Raw genomic sequence first — 18,319 nt, forward strand, 5'->3', positions numbered from 1 at the left:
TTTCTTCCACTTGACTAATACAGACCGTTCCCATTCGTTGCTTTGCACTTTTCCACAGTAATTCAAACATTTCTGAACTTTTTGAATGTTTGTCCAGGCTCTCGTTGGCGAGAATCAGCAGCGTAAAGTACACGTGGTCATGCACCACATGCCAAATTTCTGCATACTAGTAATGTCTCCTCGCTATAATTCAACTTGACAAATCAAAATTTACAGTGATTGCTTTCTACAATGCATAGAATCATATCACAACGTTTATAATTATTCTGACTTCATCTCAGATTTAGAGAAAAAATTCGACCAAACGATTGATTACTGACGTTTCGATTATATGCAGTCATTTCTGCTGGTAAAGTATAACGTTTAGACATTACCTTCTCGTGCAACGTTCAGATTTTTCATATTTGCAAACGACTGTCATCTTGCCCAACCCGCGCAAAACTGTTAGTGCACTTGACCACGTGAATGTAGCCTCGCAAGCCAGACTCTTCTGCGCAGTTCGTACCTGAACTAAACGCACGTGAATCACGCGAGGAGAAGGAGGTTTAGACATAACTGTTGCTGGGACTGGCAGCTAGTGCTAATAGACAGACTGTAGTGTACGTGCACTGTACTCTGATCCGCGTCAGTACCTATCTGGTGCAAGTTATCACAGTAACATCTTCTACTTGGACCAATCACATATATACAGAAGCAAGCTAGAGTGCCCAGAAACAACGCGGAACGTCCTACATGTCTACATGTCTACCCCAAATGGGTTCCCAGGTGGCAAGATTTCACTCGCTAAAACTAATCCATCACTAGACAATGAGTAGTCTGTGCTTCCACTTCACTTGTATCTGTTCAGAGTGTGAATCAGGCGTCTTCAGCTTGAACAGCAGCCTCTTACCTCGAGAAGCCCTACTCAAGAAATGGCTTCCTACTCGTCTCTACGCAGGCAAAGTCTCTTACAAGATGCACGAAATGGTAAGTAGTGAACTTACTTACTAAGCCTAGTCAACGGCAAGATGATCTACGTTCAGAAGCAGACCCGGAAACGTGGACTTTGTGTACAGCGAGATTGGCCAAAGGTGCGTGTTACCCTCGAGATTGTGCATGCTCTTGAAGCTGCTCCCCCAAATTTTGTCTATTGCAGTTACTCTTTAGGCAGGGGTATATATGACATCACATCTTGACCCCTCTTCTCTTGGAAATTAGGTTGGTGTAGCAGAAAACGTGTAGGTTGGATTCAGTGCAAATGCAGTCACACGTCTCTTCAGTGAGTCTTCTTGGAGTCATTTCAACAGTTCCATTGGGAGGGAGGGAGGGAGGGAGGGAGGGAGGGAGGGAGGGAGGGAGGGAGGGAGGGAGGGAGAGAGAGAGCACGATCAGCAGTTTGGTGGCCGGAAATTTTGGTGGCCGAAAATTATGGCACAACTACAAGATACGATTGAACGATGTTCAATATGCAACAAACAACGTCAGATACCGGTCGAACCTTTGTTGTCGACTGGTTTTCCTAGTCGATCGTCGCAAACATTGGGCACTGATTTGTTGAAGGGGAAGTCTTTTCTACTAGTAGTAGATTACTACTCCAGACATCCTGAAGTTTTATCCTTGTCAAGCACATAATCAAAAGAGGTGATAGACAACACGAAAGCCATGTTTGCTCGACTCCGCATACCAGAGGACGTCAAATCAGACAATGGTCGTCAGTACGCCTCACAGATATTTGAACAGTTGACAAAAGAGTATGACATTTTGCGTACAACCGGCAGTCCGCAATACCCTCAATCGAATGGAGAAGCCTTGCAAATGGTATAGACTGTGAGGAAACTTATAACAAAAAGTGAAGATCCTACCAGGGACTGTTGTCTTATCGTTCAGCTCCATTATCAAATGGATACTCTTCGGCAGAACTTCTAATAGGTAGACAACTGAAAAGTCTACTTGCGACTACACCAGCTACTCTTCTACCTACACGAGTCTCGTACGGAAAAGTACAGATGAAAGAACAAGTTCAAAGAGAAAAGACAAAGGAGACATTTGACAAACACCATCCGAGCCAATGAATTGCCACCATATTTCAAGGAGAAAGTTTGGCTTCCTGATATATCAGAGAGAGGGTCAATTGTACAACAGTCTACTACAAAACCGAGATTGTAGACAGTAGCAACACCAATAGGAGAATTCAGAAGAAACAGACGACAGTAAAGATCATCATCATCAACAAAAAGAAACAGGTCCATAAGAACAGAATACCGAGAAAAAACACAGAAGGACCAACACCAACTGAAAGTCCAGTGTAACAACCACCTTCAATCTAACCAGGACTAACAACAAGAAGTGGTAGAGTTGTGAAGCCACCAAAGAAACTAGAATTATAGTTAAAGTTTGACTATAGTATGTTGAGTGTTAGAGTTACACAAGTTTGGGTTAGATTTGTTTTCAAGAGTTGGGAAAGGGGATGTGGCATGTGATAAGTTAGTATTATGTTACTTATGTGTAATTAGTATTATCAACAATGTAGTGCCATAATACAAGGAGTCAAAACCCTACTGAGCCTGCGGGCAACATCCATCGCCAAAGAATCTCACAAAACACCGATTCTCTCGAATGTTGCCGGACGGAATTAAATCGCACGAAAACAAGGTCAGTCTATAGCCTGTCTGAAGGCTGCACGACAGTCTCCACCGCTTGGAGCGACGGAAACAACAGAAAAACATTTCCGGGAACGTGCTTGCGTCAGTAAGGCTCACGTGATCTGACGGTGGGGAAAAAACGCTCTAATTAGCAGACGAAATTCTTGAAACGGCTACATCAGTTCTTAAGTTATGGAATGTTCCTAATTTACGTAAATCTGTCGGATTTGCTCTGAGATAGCGCTCAGATACCCAACTTCGTTGGGAGCCAGCAGCCTATCACTTATCTCCGGAATGCTCCTCTAATTTGCAGCTATGACAGTGACAGTGTCCAAGAACCTGGTTATAGGTAACAGAAGAAACGATGAAGCAGTAGTAGTGCTTGCATGGCTTCAGAAGAAAACGTTTTTCAACTTATTGGTTACCAAATTCAAACAAAACGTCTCAACATGTACTGGCTAGCAAATACATGATCGCATTTGCAAAAGCGTTTTTTGTCGTATTTGAGAGCACTCCTCAAACGAGTTTCCGAAATAGATTATATTTACTTAGTATACTTGTCTTTAGATATTTGGCAATCAATTAGAGCTGGGCGTATGCGTTTACATAGCGAACGCAAGCTAAAGCTGTTAATGGAAATACTGAAAATTTTCGTACTAGATGCATTGTGAGATGATCATAGAATCGAGAAAGTGTATGTCTTTCTCTTTAAAATCAATGCATAATATATTTTGGTAAAGCCATGGAAGTCTTCTTACATATGCATATTTATGAATGTACACTAGTTGAGTCAATTTCAGCTTATCTTTTAATTAGTCGTTGACCGTTATCTAGTAAGTCTCATATATTTGCAACTCTCTTGCGTACATGTCTGAGCATCACTTCTTTGCTATTTGTCTAGTTTGTACTTCTACGTAATAACTGCCTAGCTACTGATGCAGCCGATTAGACTATTTTACAGATACGTGTATATGAAGGTTCGCAGAATTCTCGACTTTTCAACCAACCATCATTCCAGACTATACGCCTTGTAACAACTTGAATCTTGCAATATCTCTTTGTGATTCATAGTCTCAAACGACGTTTATTATTCATGTGATTCAACGTATGAACAATGATCTGACACCAATAGGTAGCCTATTATTTATTGCAATACTATAGTTTCCTCGAAAGAATAAATCTTTAGCTTAGCAACTACAATTCTATTATACATGAGAGGTGAGGTATCTACGCTACCAGCATGACCCTTGCCTAAGTAGCGGACCTCACCTTTCATATCTGCAACACAATTACGCGCCACGCCTTACGGAAACCGGAAAGCGGAACGCGAAACTGTGTTACCGTAGCGGACTGCATGGATATATAGTTTTACACCGGTTACTGCAGTCAGTAGTCATTTATCAGTTTCAGGATGCAGGGTTTCGTTGTTGTGCTGCTGGGTTTCTTTGCAGTTTTCTCGCATGCAGCTCAGACAAACGACTCTCCTAACGTTCTGGTACGTAGGCAGACCTTCTAACTAACAATTGCAGTGTAACGCACAGAGAAGTGATGTTTGTCTAATTTCTGCTTGTAGAACTTGGCCTCGGCGATAAATGGCGCCAGCATTGGTAAGAAAAGCATACAAATGGCAGCTTTCTGACTAGCAACTAGAACAAGAGTTTGCCTATGGACCTTGGAATAATACTGAAATCGGCCGGTCGAAATTGGAATCCACTCACTCCGCTATGCTTCGCGAATCGTACACAGACTTAGCCTTGGTATAGAGAAGTTTCTAGCGTAAGGTCAGTAGGATGTTGTACCTTTGTTGTTCACTACGACCGCAATTTTCATGGAAATGAAGTTAAGGCTTCATTACTGTATATGCAGTGGAGCGTTTGCCTTAGCAGAGCTTGCGGGGTATCCATTTGGTAGCGTAGCTTGTACTCTCAAGATAGTCTTTATTAGAGTACCAGGTGTCGGATACCTATAGCTCGCATCTCTAGACTATCCAAGTGTCACTACTATACCTTATTCGTTACATGCGTCTCTCTACAGTAGTTCTACATTACGCTGTAGCCCCACAGTTTGCAAAGTATATACTTCTCCGACAAATAACGCGCGGGGCGCGAGACTCAATCATCTCGACGTGGTCTGGGTCACGGTCGGAGGAAGAGAGAAGTGCGGTACCCTGGAGTTAGGTTTGTTATTGTTGTTGTTGTTGTGGGCTGGCTGGAGAGTCTGAGTTATGGCTTGTTGACGTATTCAACATTCCGGCATATGAATCATCGGGAATTGCAGGTGGGCTTGAGTTGGTGGTCCGTTCTGGTAATAGCTATTCGTTGCCCGCAACTCCGATGTCGGGTTGACATGAGTCCTATATATATACTGCGTCTTAGAAAGCGCCCATTGGGAAGTTTCATTTTGTAAGAAAATCGCGTGTAGTCATGATCCATACAATCTCAGCCAGTTCTATTTCTTTGTTATTGCGAATCGTACTCGGTCTTCTGTGTAGAGGAGTGGTGGAGTAGTTTGAAGGTATACTGGTGTTGTAGTCTCGCTGAAACTGTAGATGGCGCAGTCATGCTTTTGCTTCTGTTTCTAATGGCAAGCGTTGAGCGCAGTTGACATCGCACTAGCCTGAAAGGCCGTTGCCCAGATGCGTCGCGCGAAGATTTCACCGTCACTGAGGTTGTTCTGTTGGTCTAGCAGTTTCCTCATTTATTTTCTTGGCAGTTTGAACAAGGCTTCTAACGAGTCCCTTGCTGGCTGAGTAATGTGGACTGGAAGTGATGTGTACAAAGCCTAGAAGACTTGAGAAGGCTCAACATTCTTTGTTTACAAACTGTGGCCCGTGGTCCGAGACCACTGTCTCGGAAATGCCGGACATGGCAAGCTGTTTGTCCAGGAGATGAATGATGTCTTTCGCATTGGTCGAGTCCATTTTGTCTGTTAATCCACGTTTTGAAATGTTTGACAGTGATTAAATAATTATTGCCAACCAGATGAAACAAGTCCATGCCTATGTTTGAAAGGGATACACTGGGATGTCTGTGAGTATAGCTGTGGCCAGGGGTTTGGTGTACGTTGGTGTTGCTGGCATTTTGAGCAGCTTTCAGCCGTGCCCTTGCTTGGCACAGTTTGTCTTGATGCATGCTGCCAACACTTAATATGTTCCAAGATAATTGAGTTTCTGCTTCTTGAATTGACATTTTAGGTTGAATTGAGTTTAATTTTTTAGCATCTCTGCAAACCTTGACGAAGTCGTGTGTCATGTTCCTGGTATGTGAATTCGAAAACAGATGTCATCTAGTTAGACATAGACCTATGGAATATCCATAAATGCTTCAGCGGTTGTCTTGTGAAATACCTCTGGTACTGAGGACATCCCAAAGGGTGGTCGTGGCTAACGGTAGCAACCAAAGAAATGGCTATGGTATTCAAGTAGCTGCTCTGTTTGTCTAAGGCTAGTTGGAGTTATCCGCTAGTGGGTATCCAGCGTGACATAGTAGTTGGAGTCTGCTAAAGCTCTAACTATATCCTCCGTTCCAATATGATAGTGCACGCGCTGCAAACCTTGGTTTAGTGCACTTGGGTCAATAGAGAGTCTCATCTTGTTGGTGTCTGGCTTTGTGCCGATTACAATTCGACTCACCCAATCAGTTGCTTCTTGGAATTGAGAGATAATTCCGTTCTATTACACTACCTGTAACCGTTGCTTGACGCTGAGCTGGGTTAGTTATTTAGTAGGCACCCTTCTAGCTCACTGAATGACTGTTTCAGCGCGTGATCGAGCGTCCGAACAGAGTTAAACAGGATTTTCTCCAGAAAGCTCGCCGAGGCTACAGAATATACGTCTTCAGACGGAGCTGCCAGATCTGGGAATGTTGGGGTATTGGTGAGAGTATTGGCTGTTTGCAGGAACCCATTCCAATAACTAAATCGAGGTTAAGCTAAGTAATGCTCGCACGTTTCCCTTGATTGCATCAATTCTATTTTCACAGACCGCAAGCGTGGCACCTCACTATGCAGTGAGTTGAGTGTCTGTAGACTGAGGCAGCCGGGAGAACAAAACTTTGCAGGTTTCAAAGGGTTGAATATTTACTGTTGCAGGAAGTTCCAATGTCTACTTCCGTAATCAAGCCATGTTCGTTGATGTCGGGAGTGAATTTCGTCTGTATCACCCGAGCCAGTCTGCATGGTCAACGACATACGCGTAATGATCAAGTGTAAATGTCTTTTCGGGCTGAGAGCTGCTTGCCCTCTTTGCAGATGACGTGATGACTTCGGCGGTGTCCGTTTCGGTAGCAGTTTGAGATTGTGGGGTGATTGTTTTCACTTTCTCACTCAAAGCTTTCTGTGGGTTGGGTCTATTGGCATGTAACTGTGTGTCTCTCTAAGCTTGCTTGCAAAACTTCTGAAGAGTGGTTTGGCTTTCCGCAATTGATGCATTTCTTCCCCCAAAGAGGACTGGAGTGAGGTTTATGTTGGAAACCACAGTAGTGGCAGACTGTTTACGTTTTCTCCGAACGGCGTTTACCGCACCTGCATGGATCTGAGGATTTATTGAAGTTTTTCCCGAAGACCCCAATATCGATGCGAAGAAGTGTATAGTTGCTTTCATTTGTCCGGCACACGTTGGCTGCCGTTTAGAGTGTCAATAAAGATTACTTCCTTGAGTAGCTTCTCCCGGATGGTGTCTGATTGGATGTTGATTAACTATCTGCATGGTTCACTAATGATATTAGGTTTCTCTTCCGTTAAGGATCCACATGTCTCGGCTAGTCATAGAAGTCGCTGTATAGAATGCTTAGTAGCTCACCAACTTGTTGTTGGCACTGAAAAAAAAGAAAGCGGTCGTAGATCTGGTTGGCCTTAGGTCGGAAGTACGTTTTGAAGGCATCCAGAAACTTTGTCAAGCTTATTTTTGTCGTTGGCGACTGCTCACTGGAACGTTATCAAAATCGAGATTGCTTCTTTCCCAATAGTTGTAAATAGAACGCGACTATCTGTGTGGGGCTGTCTTCTTTGTCCATTTTTCGTGGCTCGTAGATAGAGCTCAAAGTGATCGCGCCAATGAGGTACCGTATTTTTTCGAAAGAACGCCGCCCTTACCCATCGCATCCTGACTCCTCTATGTTTCCACCAAATTCTCTTGACCAGGCTGTAACCCTTTGTGTGTTCATGTGAGAAATACCTTACTCATACCTGGTACAGTAATCATTTCTTGGAGCCTTGCATGTACTTTTGCAACTTTCCTCCCAACGTTCCATATTCTTTTAACAAATTTATTTCGTTTCCTATCCCATGTAACTGTAACTTTGAATGATTAAAACCAAATGTAACCTTTCCTTGTCGACTCAGGAAATCCATCCCCAAAATCATGGGGACCACCAATCCTTCCACTACTAGGAACCTTTGTACCATAATGTGAGAGGTACATATCATTCACACGGACATCACCAATTAGCTGACCTTCTATTTTAATCATTTTTCCTCCAGCTCCTCGACAGCCCTCCGCTTCTGCTGTTTCCATCTTGGCCAATGCAGCTTCCGACAGTCTTTCTGCTGCTACCAAACTAAACTCTGCTCCAGTTTTCAGCATAGCAACCACTCTGTGCTTCTGAAACCATATTAGAGAGACATATGGATTCTTACCAATAGGCCCTCGTTGTTGCCCAGAGCAGTCCTCTGGTAGTTTCCCCTAATTCTGTTTCCCCTAATTCTGTTTCTCTTCCTTCGTTGAATGTTGCAACCTACCAAGGTTGTGTACCACCGCTGACTGTGGTGTCTGCCTGTCTCTCCACCCCTGTACTGTCGACGAGGTTCCCAATCTGAACAGTCTCTAGTACGCCTCCAACATTCTTTATATTTACCTGGATGAAATTGATGACAATACCAACATTCCACCTTTCTTCTTGTCTCGCCCTTACTCCCAATGCTTCCTCGTAGCTGACGCTGATTACCACCAGCTTGGTAATGGCCACGCACCCTCCACTGGTTTGACATTTGATTTGTCACAAACACATCTCCAACACTGTTGCTGTTGTCTATCTCTTTGTCGGCTATCACCTATCCATCCAATGTCCCCTGAGACGAAGCCTTCATTGCTCTAATCATTGCCATGGATTCCTCCGCTATGCTAATTAGATCTTTATAGCTCTTTGGCTTTCCATCATCTGTCATCCACTTCTGTCTAAATATTTCCTGTCTAGTAAATCACACTGAATGACTGAGATGAATTTTCATAGAACCCTTGATCTAACTGTCGTTGCTTCCTCTTTCCAAATGCATAGCAATCCAGCTGTCTCAATCGAGGCATAAACGAACGAAGCTGTTCCTCCTGTTGCTGCTCACTCTCCTTAAACTCTGAATTGCTTGCTCCAATCCTCCTGATGTCCTATACCTTTCCCAGTCTGCACATTAATTCATGCACGTCATTCATCCACGACTCAACTGCCATTTCTTGTTGATTCAACCACGCTTCCGGCTCACCCGACAGCTGTAACCATAGCATCATGGCATGGTACTGCACGTCTTCCCATCGTCTTATGCCTATAGCACGATTTACCTTCTCGGTTAACTTAAAATGACTTTTATAAGCTAACCAGTTTGCTGGCGTCTCGTCTTCTCCAAATGTCCGCGCTAGTTTCACCTTTCTCCCTCCGTAGTCATCCAAATCAGGATCAACTTGTCGCACCTCCGTCCTTTTTTCGCTACATGTACACAGCAAAGAAGCACAATCGTTCCTGTCACCACTGTGAAGACCGAGACACCCAATGCCGACACAAGACTGAACTCCATTTACAAGTCACAATATACATAGGTAATCCTACGCATGCGCATCCCTCATCACATGTGTGTGTGTGTGTGTGTGTGTGTGTGTGTGTGTGTTTTGTTTTTGTGTGTGTGTGTGTGTGTGTGTGTGTGTTTTGTGAGTGTCTCCTATAAACTGGTGCTTAATTATACCTGTCGGAATGTCGAGTCACGCGATAAATGTTTGACGTCATAAAGTTGATGACGTCATACCACCTTTTAGTCGTTTGTGTCCCCTCCAGCCAAACTCTGGATCTGCCACTGAAGACCTGTTTCATTGACCTAGAATAACGTCTTTGTCGGTCCTGCGTGGCTAAGGTGGACAACCAATTAATCTGGACATTAATTTCGAAAACCACGTAATATATTTTCGTGCGTAAATATGTTTAGTCATTATTGTATACCACGGTGCATTTTGTTCTCTATCAGCAAACATGAATAATTATTACTCTTTTCTAGTAATCAATTCAAAATTTAACAATTTGCTTTTCTTTTGTAGGTGGCTATTCTTCTAGGGTTGTAAGTAACTCGATTATTTATTTTAAAGTTTTCGAAGTTTGATCTATGGCAAATCGTTTTGCAGGCTTTGCTTGGAACAAAACAGCTACCTGCTCACTCTTGTCGACAAATAGCTGAGCTTCGTCGTGATGTGGGCAATGGTGTTTATCACATCAAAAGTGTTGGTAATGAGTAAACCACACACACACACACACACACACACACACACACACACACACACACACACACACACACACACACACACACACACACACACACACACACACACACACACACACACACACACACACACACACACATACATATGTAAACATACTTGATGTTACTGACGAATAACTCACTTTGTTTAGTTACTGGTGATGCCTTTCCTGTTTTCTGCGATATGGCAAAGGGAGGTGAGCATTTTAGTTTGTGCAGACATCAGCGAGCATCTCTGTAACTTTGGGAATTCTGTCTGCATGAATGCCAGTATTTTCTGAAAGCTTTTGACAATCTTACAATATTACATTATTTTGCTAGATCAGACACATGCCATAATTGTAGAATTAATATATTAAACATACATGACACGTGTATAGAATTCCTTCTAAAGGAAAAGTACTTGTGTAACAAATTTTCTTAAGTACCTGTTGGTTGGATTCAGGTTACACAATGGTGTACAAAGCGGTTAGTGGAGTATCAGGCAATGTTGCAAATGTGTGGACTAAATCTGGAGTGTCAAATGAGGAACAAGTGGGTGCACTCAACACAAATAACTTCTTCAAGGGTCACTACAAAAACAGAATAGTTGATGAATGGAGATTATATAGACCCAAAGAGGTGAGATATCAGTATTATTCAACTATCTTCATTTAGGTACTATAGTGTTTCTATATATCTCATCTCTGATTGCATAGATTGTTGTTGTATTGTACAAAGCAGGAGCTGAGGTGCTTAGGATGGTTTTTGATGGTCATCTGTCCAACAAAAATTCTTGGTTTAGCAAACAACGTCTTGTCTTCTCTCCTTACATTGATCTGAAAAGAAGTCCCACTAACTATTTTGGAATCCAAGGAGACATAACTCGTGAATGGTTTATCAACAAAAGCTATGGTGGTTGTGGAAGAGATGCAGGATGGCTTGTCTTTTACTCTCCTGGTATCGTTTGCTCTTGGGAACCAAAAACCAAATTTCAAATTAAATACAGTCGTGCCAATAGAGTTCAGAACTGGTCAAGAGGTGTGTATGCTTTACAACAATGCATATGTATACGTTTTATGCAATGTGTTATTCTTCTTTTGCAGGTGATGTGGGGGAAGCAGATGTCATGGCTGTCTTTGTTGACTGATTAAGTGCAAGCTCTGGGCAAGCTGGTTGGATTCTGTGTTTGTCATGATAGTTGTTTGTTGCGTCTGTAGTTAGGCTTTACAGAAGCTCATCTGCTTATTATGGACATCTAGTAGACAGTAGACCGTTATTAGTAAAGGTGGTTGTCGCTGGAAGCTGCGCATGTAGCTATAGTATGGCTTTATCGCTTGTCTGATTGTGCAATTATTGTCATTGCAAACGTAAATCATTATTCACACTTGTTTTTGTGCATTTTCTTTCTTCTTCTTTGTATAGCACATTTACATTTTGAGTCTTCTCAGTATATGTAGCATGTATACTGTAGATATCTATGAAGAGTATCACGTTACAACGCTGGATCCAGGAATTTTTGAAAGAGGGTGTTCACCATTAGCAGTTATTTATAGCATTACTAATTTTCTCTTTTCTAATGAAATTATATAAAATTACTGAATCATGTTTATTGAAAAAGAGGGGTTGTAACCCCTTGAAACCCCCTCTGGATCCAGCCCTGACGTTAGGAAACGAGGAAGCATGAGTCGATTGAGGCAGTTCTATTGAAGGCAGTCACGTGATGTTTTAGCATTAATTAATTAATTTATATATATATGTAGCAGGAGCGTACCTGGGGCATATTTCAAAGGTCGATTCTACTAGTACTCTAGTGAACCTCACAGTGATATCAGCTCAACTTGCTTTATTCTAGTGAATATATTTATTAGTTACCATGTCGACATATCTATTAGAAGACATTTGTAATAGTATACCTAAAATAAAGATACACTGCACATTACGCGCCAGCATCTGGAGTGTGGGACCCAGGCCAGCACTTCAGCAGTAACAGCTTTGTGTATACAGCTGGTTCAAATGTTGCACGCAGATTCACTCCCAAAGGTGGATCCAGGATGGGCACTGTATGGGGGCACGTGTCCTCCTCCAAGCTGGAGATTACATTGCCAAACGAAAACATCGCAAATTGCTGCTGCCAGACATTCCATTGCAAGAGGACTTCAAAGATTCAAGAGTAGACAGTGATAAATAGAAGAAATCTAGGTGGTTGGGTATAGGAGTAATGTAATAGTTGTATATAGATAATAAGTAATACTGTACACAATGAGACAGCTAGCTAGAGCTCTAGCAACGAACCCACAGAGTGTCTAAAAATTACAATTTACATTATCTTAGAACACAAGCGGACCTCTCCCCCGATCCCCTCATACGTACGGGCCTGTGTACACTCTAATCCAAAAATGTGCTATTGCAGTAGACTCGTGCCAAGTGCTCCTCCTCGCGCACTCCACGTGTTTTGGCACGTGCTATTTTGTTCCATTTGCCAGGAGGACTGTTAACATATCAGGGCCGGACTGAGAGGGAAGGTTCAGGGGGTTGCCACCTCCTCTTTTCCAATAGGCGTGGTTCAATAATTTCATATAATTTCATTAGAAAAGAAAAAATTAGTAATGCTATAAATAACTGATACCAGGTGAACCCCCTCTTTCAAAAATTCCAGGATCCGGCCCTGCATATTATGTCATGTGACCATTTATTTTATTAGTTTAATTAGAAACCGATCCTGTAGATTGTTGCCACCTGCACTGATAATATGATGTCGAGTAATTAGTCTCACGAGAGCACTACGCTAGACGTCGCCAGCCAACACAAAAAGGACAAGTCTTTACGCTCTTTCTAGAGACTGTTCAGAAATTAGAATTACAAAGGTAGATCGCTTTCGTTGCGACGAGCGAAAGCCTCGCTTCATGAACATTGTAGCTTCACTATCTAGCGGTAGCGAATGCACCTTGTACGCGCTCCTATCGTCTATTGGCTACCATTCACTTTGTACTGAACAGCTGGAGACATCTCTGTCAATTCTAGCCGGAGAAGACGTTATCGTCAAGATGTCCACAGCAGAGCTGTCAAACAACACTAATGAGCTTGCACCTTGCGAGACGACTAATTGTCAAGGTAATTGCTGTAGTGCGAGCTAATAATAGCGTATGAAAGTACGCATGCGCTGACTTGTCTAGAACTAGATCGAGTTCGTTGTGTTGTGTTCATAGAGCACTGCTAATAAACCAGCACAAACACTACAATTGCTACTCAATTCATTCTAATAAGATACTACGCGTGCCTTTATAACAAAATTTTTCGTCCCGCGCTACAGTTTTGACCAATCAACACACCGAAAACCTACCACGTGAAGAACTAGTTGTTCACATGACATAATAAGTTACCAGTCCTTCTCCTGGCAAGTGGAACGTGGAGCACGTGGAGCGCGCAAGGAGGAGGACTGTATACAAGTCTACTATTTCAGCACACCTACGTGTTCAGTTTAGTTGAAGTCGCAAACGGCACAAAGCACAGGTGCTGTTTTGCGTCATGTGCTGTTTCAGCACACCATGGCGTTCGCTTTAGCACACCCCGCGATCAAATCTACTTGGTCGTAATTTGACATTGTATTATATTTGATACTCTAAACACCACGCCTGTCCTCTCCCGTTCACTATCTACCATAGAATGGTTAGCAACTTACGCTACGCCAATTGAGCGTATAGGAGATAAAAGTATGGAGCGCCAACGCGGACACAGCGATGATACGAATCGACCAGCGATGACAAGTTTGAGGACTGTTGCCCAAGACTTGGCAAGTTCTGTCGACAGAATAGACTTTGGCGCAAAATGGCTAATTTATTAAAAGCGAGTACCAAATCCGGGCTTTGTTGATGTCATGTGATCAGAGCAACGCATTTACTTTTATTTAGATATCTTAATTGCTAAGCTGCCTGTCTGTCTACATGCTTCAAACGCTTATTCCAGTGCTGTTTGTCTGTTTTAATTACTGTGCACTTATACACAATTCTACCTAATATTTGAGCATAATTAAGAAATTTACAACCATAGATGGCAAGATTATTGTTAGAGATACGCTGCCAACGTAAGTGCTGTATACAGAATAGCGACGCTGCTGTGCATGTCCTGTCACTTAAAGCTTGAAGAGATCGAAGAACTGGAGATGAAACTAAAACTAAGACGCGTGCGCGTTTACCAGATTCTATATTCACGACTCTGGCGTGCACTTAGCGCCATTTCACACCCTCATACTCAGCGCTAACTTTATTGCACTTAGCATAAACAATTACTGCTAAACCAATCAGAATTTAGAGCTAACATTCCCAATCTAAGACTCTGATTGTCTTAGAACGCTATTTCCGAAATAATTTTTGTACCGGTCTGGTTCAGACTAGATTGGCGCTCTTTGCGCGCTCCCTGGGCTGAAAGTTCAAAGATACTTTTAACCGCCTCTGAGGTTTGATTGTGTTGACATAAGTACCTGCATTATTAAGAATCAATTACTTTAGTCATGATTGAAAGCAATTTGCTGAATGAAAGCAATTTGCTTTGTTCTGTTTGTTCCTCTTCTGACTCTTTGTTATCTACAGCCAATCAATTAATTTATAGTGTACATATACATACAAAAAATTTCATATTTCTTCCGCTATGGATTTGTTGTTGTTTAATGAAGATGCCATTTTCTCCAATTGAACTGCAGCACTTGTTTTTTTGGTTTATTGCTCTGTGATTCTACTTTGTGCTGGTCTGAATGCATGAGCAGTCTACAATGCCAGCATCAAATTGAACCAAAAGATAGATATACAACATCCAACAATAGAGCAGACATTGTTGTGTTTGACTCAACATGTGGGGGAAATGTCGAGCTTGATGTGGCCCTTGCTCACCCCTGGAGCCAGGACATTCTGCGAAGTGCAGCAACTACGGATGGAGCTGCAGCAAGAAGAAGAGAAGACATCAAACATAACAAATATTCTCAAGAGCAGTTGCCTGGAGGGTACACTCCTACCCTTATTCCACTAGTTTTCGAGCACTTTGGTGGGTGGGGAGAAGAAGCATCAACGTTCCTCAATAAACTTTCCAAACTATATAGAGATGAAGAAGGAAGAAACAATCCCTCAGATTTTAAAACACATTGGAGAAGACGCTTGTCAGTACAACTTCAGCGTTGCAATGCCTCGGTGTTGGCTAGAAAGATGATCAGAGTAACATATGGACAGAATACTGACCAGAGTTTAGATGTTGTTCAACTTTCAATTCAGTAAACTAAATTTCGGTTTGTAGGCTCCGTAGGGGAGCTTTTTAATGCTAATTGTTATTTGTGTAATTGTAATTGTAGTTGTGACACTTGTTGTTCATTAGCTGTTACTTTAGTTTCACCTGTATTAGCTTTGATGTATAAAAATATATGAAAATTTGACAGACAGACAGACAGACAGACAGACAGACAGACAGACAGACAGAAAGGCAGACAGACAAACAGACAGACAGACATACACACACACACACACACACACACACACACACACACACACACATACACGCACAGACACACACACACACACACACACACACACACACACACACACACACACACACACACACACACACACACACAAATACACACACAGGATCCTGGTTTTAGGAGGAGTAGGTAGAACTTTAATCCATGACCCAGTGTCTAATGATATAAATTCCTACCAAACATGGATATACTATGAAGAAACAAACTCTTGGAAAATGATTTATGATGTTGCGAATTGGCCTTTAGAGATGACCTGGTTCAGTCTGATGACATTTTGTAGTTCACGAGTCATCATTCAATATCCTGCCGCTAGCAACAGCACTTGAATATTTTTGCTTGAACAACTGAGATTGAAACGGGTTACGATTGTGGGCGATGGTGCAAGTTGGACTGATATTGGCAATGAATTTTACGCGGTGGCCGTTGAAAGCGAGCACTCTTTGTGTTCCTGTAGTCAGGATGTTTCGCTTTCTACCCTATTAACGAAGGAAATCATTTGTGGGGTACAGAATCAGCTGTGTGATAGAATATACAACATATCGGTGGGAGAAAGTAGGAAACTACACAATTCCTTCCATTCATGGTCTACATTTAGTTGATGGTTGGTCTGGAAGGACAACAATAGTGGCTCTGGTCGACGAATGCATTTGGATATATTATGTAAAGAAATCCATTTGGAATAAAACAAAACTCTGCCTTCCACATGCTAGTCGGGAGAAACCTTCTGATGTTTCTTTCGAAAGTATTATTTGTTAATGATACCAGAGAGTTCCTTTATATCAATACTTATCGACGTCTAGTCACTGGGCTGCCTGTCTCTAATGGGGTCGCTTTCGTCGAACAGATAAATGTAGATGATTCACTCTTCAAACAACTGAGAATATCTGAGTTTCGTGAACCATTACTTGGGTATGCTGTACGAGTTGACAGTCATGGCAAAAGAGTGAATTATTACATGTCTGATTTCGATGAATCTTGTGGGTCAAGTACGTGGATTCTGCAAAGACGCGATGTAGCGGGAGAACGGTCATGGCTTTTTGCTAGAATGATCGACACGCTTCGAATTCCATCAGATTACGGATTTCAATATTTGTGGAAAGCACATATTACAGGATTGTCTTTCCATCCGATGATGTTAGGTCTGCTCTACCAGCCATGTTGTCGATGAACCTACACACGAAGCGATGGCAAATGGAGGGATATCTTAACGTTACAGGAATATCTATAACTAAAGAAATTATGAACTCAAATGTTGTAAGCATGCACATGCAGGAAAATGTGTGGCTGATCGTGTCACTCTACTACACAACGTTGATCTCGTCAAAAAATCACATACGACAAATATCAAGTCCTACACCTTTCAGAATCCAATTTTCAGTCGTTACTATGAACTCGTCGTCAGTGTTGCTGTTTGGAGGTCGGAATGTTGACAACGTTGCTTTGAATGATCTTTAGCAATTCTCTCTTACACAAAGAATTTGGAAGAAAGTGAAAATGATCGAATCTGCAATGAGCCTCCCCTCCCCTCGATATGGTCATGCTGCTGCAGTTATGGGAGTTGACATGTTTGTTTTTGGGGGATATAGCAATAATTATCATAACTATAGTTTAATTAGACACTCGGAATTGTGGAGATATAACATGATTAATCATTCGTGGAGCATTTTAGTACCAACCAACTATTCACCTTTCCCTTCTGGTCACTACTATCGTTGTTACTATGCGGCGACAGCTCGAAGTGGAATGTTATGGATTTCGTATAAATTTTCTTTTGCTACAAGATTTAATCATGATGTTCATTTTGAGTTGTGGATGTTTATTGTTCACTTGCGGACTTGGAATTTCGTCGCACTTCAAACAATAGAATTTTTGCCGAGCAACTATTTCTATTCATATCTTAATTTTTGGCAAGGATATTTGCTAAGTTTGGAGCATTCTAGTTTGACTTATCTAAAGGCGGGATGTCCTGAAGGATTGGGGTCTAGCAACATTTCAAGTGTTTCGTGCGACGTCTGGAAAGTCGGTTTCTACTCTGATGTGGAGACGAACGAGTGCCGTAAATGTCCAAATGGAACGACGACGAGAAATGAGCGTTCGTCAAGGATGACCGACTGCAACGTTTGCGTTTCGGGTTACTGTCCTAATGGAAGATGTCTGGTTGTGAGCAACAGGTTAACGCAAGTTCCCGTATGCATGTGCACTATCGGTTTCACTGGTTCTCACTGTCAAGACGCATCTTATTATTACATTGCAATGGGAGTTATTCTTGTTATAGGTATTATTACTTTATTCGTAAGTGTATTATGGCGAACAAGAAAAAGACGAAAAGAACGAGAAATGGCTTTCCGTCGTCACATACAAACATTGAATGATGCGTGGCAGATCAGTTGGCAAGAAATAAGACTGCAGGACGAAATAGGAGGAGGAGCATCGGGAAGGGTGTGGAAAGCGCAATATCGTGATATGGACGTTGCTGTTAAAATGCTGATGGTGGACGACGATCCGCAGTCGTCGTTGGAATTCGTGCGAGAAATCAATTTATGCAAACAATGCGTCATCTAAATATTGTACTTTTTATCGGAGCGGGTAAAACGAGTGCACAAGCACAACCGTTTCTTGTCGTTGAGTTTGCACATCGAGGTTCATTACGTCACGCACTGGATGACGTCAGCATTGAAATAAATCA

The 18,319-nt window shown here is 42.1% G+C and overlaps 1 protein-coding gene across 1 annotated transcript; it reads left to right on the top strand.

Annotated features, from left to right (window-relative positions):
* The first annotated feature begins 9,917 nt into the window (after positions 1-9,917).
* LOC134193384 (uncharacterized) lies at positions 9,918-11,510 on the top strand. The gene is made up of 6 exons (XM_062662217.1): positions 9,918-9,932; positions 9,997-10,096; positions 10,283-10,327; positions 10,576-10,751; positions 10,829-11,150; positions 11,216-11,510. The coding sequence occupies exons 3-6, from the start codon at positions 10,315-10,317 to the stop codon at positions 11,257-11,259; spliced, it is 555 nt and encodes a 184-aa protein (XP_062518201.1). The 5' UTR covers positions 9,918-9,932; positions 9,997-10,096; positions 10,283-10,314; the 3' UTR covers positions 11,260-11,510.
* Positions 11,511-18,319: the final 6,809 nt, after the last annotated feature.

Source organism: Corticium candelabrum, chromosome 17, assembly GCF_963422355.1.
Source record: "Corticium candelabrum chromosome 17, ooCorCand1.1, whole genome shotgun sequence".
Classification (NCBI taxonomy): domain Eukaryota; kingdom Metazoa; phylum Porifera; class Homoscleromorpha; order Homosclerophorida; family Plakinidae; genus Corticium; species Corticium candelabrum.